This window comes from Nicotiana sylvestris, chromosome 7, assembly GCF_000393655.2.
Source record: "Nicotiana sylvestris chromosome 7, ASM39365v2, whole genome shotgun sequence".
Classification (NCBI taxonomy): domain Eukaryota; kingdom Viridiplantae; phylum Streptophyta; class Magnoliopsida; order Solanales; family Solanaceae; genus Nicotiana; species Nicotiana sylvestris.
This window is the reverse complement of record NC_091063.1, coordinates 6,852,715-6,863,032: the sequence shown is the minus strand read 5'-3', so window position 1 is coordinate 6,863,032 and position 10,318 is coordinate 6,852,715. Positions and strand designations below refer to the sequence as shown.

The window sequence follows — 10,318 nt, the reverse complement described above, 5'->3', positions numbered from 1 at the left end:
CACTTTTGTTTTTGCATTTTTCTTTTGTTCATTCTTTCTTCTTCTTTGCCTTTCCTTTTTCTTCATTTATTTTCTTTTTGTGTCTTTTTACCACTTTAACCTCCTCGTCTCTCCCCCAAACTTATATTTTAGCCAATTACTTCTCAAGAGTGATAAGGAAAGCTAGGGTGCCGAGAGAGGGTCACTACAAAATGGGTAAGGGCTTGTAACGTGGCTATCAAATGAGAAAGGCCTTAGGCTCAAATGGGTTGACTAGGGTTAGCAACATTGGTGGGACATGGCAAATTTCAAGCGGGTCAAGGAGAGCTTATAATCACTTCTCAAGCCAAGCAAAACTTAGAATTTCGCCTAGAAACACATTCAGAACAAGTTCTAGACCATTCGCATGGGTACTTGGACTTGCAACAAAAATCTCACTTCTCACACAATTGGATTGTTAAAGAGGATAGAGTCGAGGGACCACAACAACCATATTCAAGATTGAAAATCACTAATAGTTCAACTAAACCACTCGATGATTACTCAAGTCAACACAAGAGTCTAAAGGTCACTAATTAAAACTATTTCTTACCAAGAACTTGTTTTTAACCATAAGGCCATAGTTAAATGTGTTGGTACTAAGTGAAGTATGTTTGACCCTTTTTATTCACTAATACTACTATTTTTACCTAAACATAAAAATGGACTCAATCTCTTAAGAAGGTTATCACACCATCCATCATTGGGAAGAGCCACCCGGTTCATATTAAACCCACCTTTGGAAAGAACCTTGGCATTAAGAAAACCAAAGGCTTATTGCTCACTTAAACATAAAAAGAAGCCTACCAAATCAAAAAGATGCTATTAAAGTAAATAAGAACTTACACTACTAAGAAAAACAAACTAAAGAAGCTATGAAATAAACTATTGAAAGTAAGACAAATGAATATACAAACCTAGGGGAATAGAATATATACATCAAATGAAAGAGAGGAATATATACATAATGAAAGAGAGAATAAATATAAAAGAAAAGGAGTATTAAAGTTATTACAAACCAATGTCATATCAACTTAATCAAAATAGACCACCCTTCTGAATAAGAATAAGCATTGTTCTCAATGCTTAATAACAATCAGAATAAGGAAGGGTAGAGAGTTAAGAGAACTCCCTATGTGGTTCAGCGTGCATGGGGTCATCAGCATTCTCGGGCTCTGCCAACTTTGATCTCATCATCCTCCGGTTGGGGAATAACAGGGTTTGAGAACATTTGCAGCATCTCCTCAGTAGTGTGAGCAGTAAGGTCTGGATCCTCATACTGGCTAGCTATTTCCTCTAATGCCTCAGGTACTGATGGTGCTATTGGTGCTGACTCCATCAGCAAATCAAGTGGTATATCTCTAGCGGATGCTATCTTGGTCATTTCTTTTGTCAATTTATCCACTGACTTCTTCGAAGCCTGAGATTTTTGCATCTTCTTCACCTATTTTCCCAACTCCTCAATGACTTCCCTATGTGCCACCAGAGTATCCATAATGGTTTTCTAATTTTCCAGGATCTTTGATAATGTTTCCCCCACTGACGGAGGTCTGATGTTGATGGGGCAGAAGACTGTGCTGCAACAATATTGGATATGTCAGATAGCTTTGAAGTAGTTGTCTGCATCCAGTTATTGAGACTCGCCAATGTCTGGGAGAGTCACAGTGTAGTTAGTGGATATGTGGATGAGGCAGGCATTGGTACTGATGTAGATGGTCTAAAAGATGGAGGTGGTGGCATGTCATCTATCTCGGTGGAAGGATCGGCTGCTGTGGAAGGCATGGCATCTGTAGAAGGCTCATTAGCTGAATCTGTAACCACCACCATTGACTCATCAGACTGGCCACCGGTGGTAGTTTCTTTACCCTTGAACTTTGGGTTCCCTGGTCCTTGCAAAGAGTATCATGAGAAGGGCTTTTTTGCCTGCACCTGTGTATCAAATATCCTCGGCTCCACCTTGGCATCCTTAAAGTATTCAGTGAGGGAGTTTGGATATGGATAGGAGCTTTCACCTTTTTTGGACAACCACTAACATGTTGGCCGACATGATGGCGCCCACATTGATTGGGTACCCGACCATGATAGATGCTACTAGAACTGCACAGGGAAGTGGAAGATGTTTCTCATTTCTGCTCAGGTCTATCCGGCTGCACACAAAAGTTTACCATCCTTTTGATTCAAAATTGAGGGTGGCTTGTGCAATGGAAACTCCCGTTGTGATCCACAGTGGTGGTGGTGGTCCTAGAGCTTCCAAGATCTTTGATAGCCCCATATACTGGACTGCCTCTACCTCCTCAAATCCCATGTATGAGTTTAAAGTGCACTGATCGAATCTAACCTTCAAATTCCTCACTTTAGTCACTTTGGTACCTTTCTTGATGTGTGCCACATTGGCATAAAATTCACATACCAAGTGCTCATTAACATCCATGACACTCTGGGTGAACCCCATCCACCCCTTGCGCTCCCTGACGCCGAAGAACATTTGGATTGTATTTATCCAAATCCTTCATTAAGAATTGTCGCTCAAGTGTGAGCGATCTCTAGGGCCACCATTCTATGAATCTATTGAAGGCAGACAAACTCACAAATCTATCCTCCCATATCTCCTTCTTCTTTGACCTCTCTAGGCCGCCAATCTCAACGAGTATCATCATCATCATCAACGAGTATAGGCGCTACGGGGGCATGTAGGGAAGAGGGCTCAGAATCTTGGCTACCCTTTTCCGAACCCTCAGAAGAGGATTCATCTCTCAATTGTAGTCTACCCAGAACTTGTTTGGGTTGAGATTGGGCATCGGGTTGTACTTCCACAGAGTTTCCCTCTGAAGCTTCCCTAGACGGGAGATACACACTAGATTCTGAGGGTTTAGAGACTCTGTTGGTAGTTGCCTTCTTGCTTATTGCTAATTGGATTGAGAGTGGGAGGTTGCCCCTGCCTCGGCCTCAGAAAGGCTCACCCCTCTCTTTAGAAATGTCACCTCGACCTCGTGATCGAACCATTGTCTGTAATACAAGTTACATAAGTCAGTTGGAGTTCAAAACAGTGGAAACAGTTGCATTACAGTTGTAGGAAAATAGACTGCAGGAGAGACAGTGCGGACCCCACAAAAATTAGTGCGGCCGCAGACTGCCATGTGCGTACCGCACAATTTCAAAGTGTGGTCGCACATCCTGATGTTCGGAACACACAATTTTGAGTGAGGTCGCACAATCCTAGGTTCAGACTACTCGTTCTCTGATCTTTCAACAGTGTGGTCGCACACACTTTTTCGCGGACCATACAATTTTCTACGGACTGCACAATTTTGAGTGCGATCCGCATTTTTCATGCAACACATTTTCCCTAATTCTAAGATTTGCGGACCGCACAATTTGACATTACGCACCACTGACTTTATATTTTGTAATTTTTACACAATTGAGGCATGGTATTTGCAATTAAACATGATTAATGATCTACCCAATCCCCAATGAACACATATGATATTGCCCACATGATTTTAAGCACACATAACTAACATTAGATATTTTAGGTCTAAAAATACCTCTACCACACATGAATAAAAACTAAGAGAAATCAAAAAACCTAAAGATGCAATGAACATACCAGTGATGAAGGATGCAGGCAAGAATCTACACTGATTGAAATGAATGAGGATTGTGAACTTATTGGATGTGCACTGTGCTTGCTTAGGTTTGAAGACTAAGAGTATGTAAAATTGTGAACAGTGCATTGAGGGTTTATTTATAGGTTGACCAAGTCGCCCCAAACTTAAGTTGAGTGCGGCCACACAATTTTGAGTGCGGCTCGCACTCTTTACCTGGACTTTGCTGAAGCTATGCGGTCTACACAAAAGTGAGTGTGACCGTAGAATTTGTGCGGGCCGCACAATTTTGTGTGCGGCCGCAGATTGGCTATGAATTTTGACAGACCAACTTCAGAGAGCTTGCAATTTTGTCTTCCAGTTGTGCGACCGCACACAGAAATATGCGGTCGCAGAGTTATTTCTGCTGTTGCACTCAAAATTGTACGGTCCGCACAATTAATGTGTTGTCCACACTTTTTCAACACTTAACTAATTTTTGTTGGGCACAGTCCCTGCAAAGCACACTCAGTCCTGCATGTACTTCAAAACTAGTTAGCATAAAACAGACCATATCTAAATAAGAAGAAAAAGATAAAGAAAAATACACGTAGGTTGCCTCCCAAGAACGCCCAATTTAACGTTGTGGCACGACACAAATTACCAATCACTTGAAATGCAGAACCACCACGACGTGACCATCATCAACTTTACCAAGATAGTGCTTCACTCATTGCCCATTAACTCTAAACACTTCATCATTTTTATTTTTCAAGTCCAATACACTGAATGGTGTCACACCAACAACTTCAAATGGGCCACTCCATTTTGACTTCAACTTGCCCAAAAACATTCGCAACCGAGAGTTGAATAATAACACAAGATCACCTTCTTTGAACTCCTTGTTTCGAATGTACTTATCATGGAGGTACTTCATCTTCTCCTTTTATAGAGATGAACTTGTATAGGCATGGTACCGGAACTCATCTAGCTCATTCAACTGTGTCATCCTTAAGTTGGCGACGACATCCCATTCAAGATTAAGCTTCTTCAATGCCCACACAGACTTGTTCTCAAGTTCCACCGGAAGATGAAAAGGCTTTCCGAACACCAATCGATATGGAGACATCCCAAACGGTGTTTTGTAAGCCGTCCTATAAGCCCAAAGAGAATCATCAAGCTTTCTTGACCAATCCGTTCGGTTGGCATTCACTGTCTTTGACAAAATACTCTTGATCTCCCGGTTGGATACTTCCACTTGTCCGCTTGCTTGAGGATGATATGGGGACGAGTCTTTGTGAGTGAAACTATACTTTATGAGTAAGGTATCGAAGGCCTTGTTGTAAAAATGCAAACCCTCGTCACTTATGATAGCTCTTGGAGTACCAAATCTTGTAAAGATGTTATTTTTCAAAAATATGACCACAATCCTCTCTTCATTGTTGGGCAAAGCAACAGCCTCAACCCATTTAGACACATAATCAACCGCAACTAGAATGTAGGTGTTCCCACAAGAGCTCACGAACGGTCCCACGAAATCAATGCCCCACACATCAAAGATGTCAATCTCCAAAATGGTGGTGAGGCACATATCATTCTTCTTAGAAATCCCACCAGCCCTTTGACATTCATCACAATGCTTGACTAGATCACTAGCATCCTTGTAGAGAGAAGGCCAATAGAATCCACAACTTAACACTTTTGTTGCCGTTCTAGCTCCACCATAGTGACCACCATATGGCGAAGAGTGGAAAGCCTTAAGAATTTTCACATGTTCTTCCTCCGGCACACATCTTTGAATCACACCATCGGTACAAATCCGGAAGAGATACAGTTCATCCCAATAATAGTCAAGACAATCCTGTTTGTGCTTCTTCCTTTGGTTTGAAGAGAACTCATTCGGTACAATGCCACTCACAAGATAATTTTCTAACTTGCTGACCCATGGCATCCCGGTCATTGAAATGGCTAGCAACTGTTCGTTAGGGAAGGAATAATTGATCTCAAGGTCGTCATGTGGCCTCCCCTCCTCCTCCAATCGAGACAAGTGGTCCGCCACTTGATTTTCACTACCTTTACGATCTTGGATCTCTAGATCAAATTCTTACAATAAAAGCACCCACCGCATTAACCTTGCCTTTGAATCCTTCTTGCTCATTAAGTACCGAAGTGTCGCATGATCGATGTGGACAAGTACGGGTGAAACTTCTCCATAACAAAGACAATAGCAAGTAGCTCTTTTTTCGGTCACTATTTAATTGACTTAGGCATCATTCATGGTCTTACTCTCATAGTAGACCGGATGGAAGATTTTGTTGATTCTTTGCCACAAAACAGCTCCAACCGCCACATCACTTGCATCACATATGATCTCAAAAGTCAAGCTCCAATCTGGTGTGGTGATAATAGGAGTAGTTGTCAATTTGAACTTTATCAATTCAAATGCTTTTATGCAATCCTCATTGAAATGGAATTTGGCATCCTTCTCCAAAAGTTTACACAAAGGGTTCACCACTTTGAAAAAATCCTTGATGAAACGGCGATAGATCCCCGCATGACCCAAGAAACTCCTCACTCCCTTCACTAATGTAGGGGGAGGAAGTTTAGAAATCACTTCTATTTTGGCCTTGTCTACCTCAATACCATTCTTTGAAATTTTATGGCCAAGGACAATGCCTTCCTCGACCATGAAGTGACATTTCTCCAATTCAAAACCAAGTTCGTCTCTTCACATCTTGCCAAGACCTTATCCAAATTGTTCAAGCAATCATCAAAAGAATTCCCCATCACAGAAAAGTCATCCATGAAAACCACAAGAATATCCTCCACCATGTCCGTAAATATTGCCATCATACACCTTTGAAAAGTCGTCGGTGCGTTGCATAACCCAAATGGCATCCTTGATAATGAGAAAGTACCATAAGGACATGTGAAAGTAGTTTTCTCTCGATCCTCTGGAGCAATAAGAATTTGATTGTAGCTAGAATACCCATCGAGGAAACAATAGAAAGCATGACCGGCCAACCTATCTAGCATTTGATCAAGGAAGGGAAGTGGGAAATGATCTTTCCGTGTGACTTTGTTAAGCTTGCGATAGTCCAAACACACTCTCCACCCGGTCACTATTCTTGTAGGAATCAACTCATTCTTGTCATTGGTAACCATAGTCATGCCCCTTTCTTTGGGACACATTGCACCGGAGAAGTCCACGAACTATTGGAAATGGGGTAAAAAAACCTAGCATTCAACCACTTGATTATCTCTATCTAGACCATCTCTTGCATTGCTTCATTTAGCCTTCTTTGATGTTCAACGGAGGGTTTGCCACCCTCCTCCAAAATAATATTGGGCATGCAAAAGGCGGGGCTTATGCCTTGGATATCCGCCAATGTCCACCCAATTTCTCTCTTCCTCCTTTGTAGCACATTCAATGTGGACTCTACCTGCATGTTAGTCAAACTCGAGGAAAGAATAACCGGTAAAGTAGAAGAAGGGACAAGGAGTTCATACCTGAGATGCGGAGGCAATGGCTTCAACTCCAAAGTGGGAGGCTCCTCGATTGAGGTCTTTGTTGGAGGAGTCTTCCGGTTTTCAAGATCCAAGGATAACTTTCAGGGTTCATAAGTGTACGACTCCATTCATTGCAACACATTCACACATTCCACATAGCCTTCTTTCTCCTCATCATTCTCAAGGTTAAGCAAAATAGCTTCCAAATTATCCTCAATATTCATTGTGGCACTAGCATCATCAATAATCACATTGGTCACCAAATCCACAAACGAACAAACTTCATTGCTATTCGGTTGCCTCATAGATTTGCACACATGGAAGACCACCTTTTCATCACCCACCCGAAAAGTGAGATCACCGGCTTCCACATCAATAAGAGCCTTCCCCGTAGCAAGGAAAGTTCTACCCAAAATAATAGGCACCTCATAGTCCACTTCACAATCAAGAACCACAAATTTTGCCGGGAGTATGAACTTGTCAACACGAACCAACACATCATCAATAATACCCAAAGGTATCTTCACGATCCGCCATTTGCAACCTCATGGATGTGGGTCTTGGCTGCCCGATCCCCAAAGTTTTGAACACCGAATAGGGTATCAAGTTGATACTTGCCCCAAGATCACATAAAGATTTGGCAAAGTCGGCACTTCTAATTGTACATAGGATTGTGAAAGTGCCCGGATCTTCCAATTTAGGAGCCATTGAGTGCACAATTGCACTCACTTATTGTGTCATCTTTATAGTCTCACAATTCATCGATCTCTTCTTTGTCACCAAGTCCTTCCCGGCATTTGTTCCAAGTCCTCAACCAATGGCACATTACTAGAAAAACTCTTCATCATGTCAATAAAATTTTTGAATTGGTTCTCGCCATTTTGCTTGGCAAGCCTTTGAGGATATGGAGGAGGAGGCATTGGCATTGGTGGCTTAGCCTTTGGCACTACCGGTTCCGGTATGTCCACAATGTGCTCCCTAGATAGAGGAGGAGGCATTGGCATTGGTGCCTTAGCCTTTGGCACTACCAGTTCTGGTATGTCCACAATATGCTCCCTTGATGGGTTCACTTCTTCTTGAGTCTCCTCTATATTGTCTTTAATATCAATTCTCACCTCTTCATTTGCTTGCACTCCATTGCTAGGCATGTCATCTTCTTGTACCAATTGTTCATCATCCACTCCTTGTAGTCACGGCCATGGCATGTCCCGTATTTTTCCCACCCTTCGGGTTTACCATCGTATCACTTGGTAGTGCCCCCATAGGATGAGTGTTTGAAGCTTGCGAGATTTGGCCCAATTGAACTTCCAAATTGCGAATTGAAGTGTTGTGAGAGGATAATTGAGCATCAGAATCGGCATTCTTCTCCATCATTTATTTGAACATGTTCTCTATTCGGCCCATCTCATTGTTGGAAGAACTTGGACCTTGGGAAGGATAGGGAGGTAGATTGCTCGGTTGTTGAAACATCAGGGGCCTTTGAAAACCCGACCCCCGGTTGTTGTTGTTGTTCCACCCTCCTTGGTTGTTACCTCCCCAATATCCTTGATTATTGCCACTCCAATTGCCTTGGTTATTTTTACCATTCCAATTTTCGTGATTTCTTTGATTGTTCCAATTCCCTTGGTTGTTTTTATTGTTCCAACCACCTTGATTGCTTGAATTTCAATTTCTTTGATTTCCTTGTGGTCGCCATTATTGTTGACTTGGGCCTCGATTGTTGTTTCTCTGCCCTTGGAAGTTGTTCACATATTGTACTTCCTCCTCTTGCTCATTGTATTGTCCATCTTGATCAAATCCACTATCATCTTGCTCATAATTTTCAACCTAGTTTTGCACTTGAGGACCCTTTTGCCTTCTCTTATTTACCATCATACCTACTCCTTCCATTGCATTTACTTACTTGGGACCTTGCACTTGTTGAAGTTGAGCTTTGGCTAGTTGATTCATTGTGGTGGTCAACTCGGCATTTGCTTGCCCATGATCATGTAATTGCTTATGCAAGTGAATCATATTTGGATCGCCTTGAGGAACGTTTGCTCTACTTTTCCATGCCGATGAAGTATCCGCCATTTCATCAAGAATCTCACAAGCTTCCATATATGGTGTTGTCATGAAATTTCCACCAGAAAGTTGGTTGACCACGCAATGATTAGTAGTATTGATCCCCATATAGAAGGTTTGTTGAATCATAGCCTCCGTCATGTCATTGTTCGGGAACTCTTTCACCATAGTATGGTACCTTTCCCATATCCATTGCAAAGGCTCATTGGGTTCTTATTTGAAAGCTAGAATCTCATCCCTAAGAGTTGTCATATGCTCGGGAGAAAAGAACTTGGAAATGAATTTTTCGGCCAATTCGTCCCATGTATGGATAGAATAATTTAGCAACCTCTCTAACCAATCCAAAGCCCTCCCCCAAAGAGAAAAAGGGAATAGCCTCAACCTCAAAGCGTCCTCGGAGACGTTTGTTGGTTTACTCCCCCAACAAGTGTCAACAAACCCTTTCAAGTGCTTGTATGCATTTTGACTCGGAGCCCCGATGAAGAATCCCCATTGTTCCAACAACGTAAGAATAACATTTCTGATTTTAAAATTTCCCACCCTAATTTTGTTTTAGTTATTTAACATGGTAGTATGCTTGACATAATAACTATTAGTTAATCATTCCCGTTTGAAGTTCGTATAAGTGTTGTAATAGTGTTATCTATTTCAGAATTTCATTAAGTATAGTTGTGATTGAATTATCAAGATAAAGAACATGGTAGAAAGTTGGCCATTAATTCGATCTTGTGATATTGTTAGCTAAGTAAAGAATAGTGTAGAAATATCAAAAACTATATTATTAGCTTAGTTTGTCAAATACCCGATTTTGTTTAAGGCTGGATAATGTTAATTGTATTTCGTTCATAGATGACATAATAACGGTTATGTGAATAGCCATGGTAGAAATGCGAATTGATATAATCCGTCTCGTTTATGATGTTGGAATATGGTGAATGGTTCGGACATACCACTACATTGCATGTAATGCCATTTTATTGAGTCAATTTGTATAATAGTTCTCTTTCTCACCAATTTGATTATTTATCATTGTAAACAAATTAACTAAGTAATTATAACTTTGGACTAAAAACAAGTATATGAGAATGAGATGGGATGTATAAGCACGAATTGAGACATTTTATGTCAAGGATACGTAA

The 10,318-nt window shown here is 41.3% G+C and overlaps 1 protein-coding gene across 1 annotated transcript; it reads right to left on the bottom strand.

Moving 5' to 3' along the window:
- Window positions 1-7,243: 7,243 nt before the first annotated feature.
- On the bottom strand, window positions 7,244-7,823 carry LOC138872709 (uncharacterized). Its single transcript, XM_070151120.1, has 2 exons — window positions 7,734-7,823; window positions 7,244-7,636 (listed from the first exon to the last, which is right to left on the bottom strand). The coding sequence occupies exons 1-2, from the start codon at window positions 7,821-7,823 to the stop codon at window positions 7,244-7,246; spliced, it is 483 nt and encodes a 160-aa protein (XP_070007221.1).
- Between the last annotated feature and the right edge of the window lie 2,495 nt (window positions 7,824-10,318).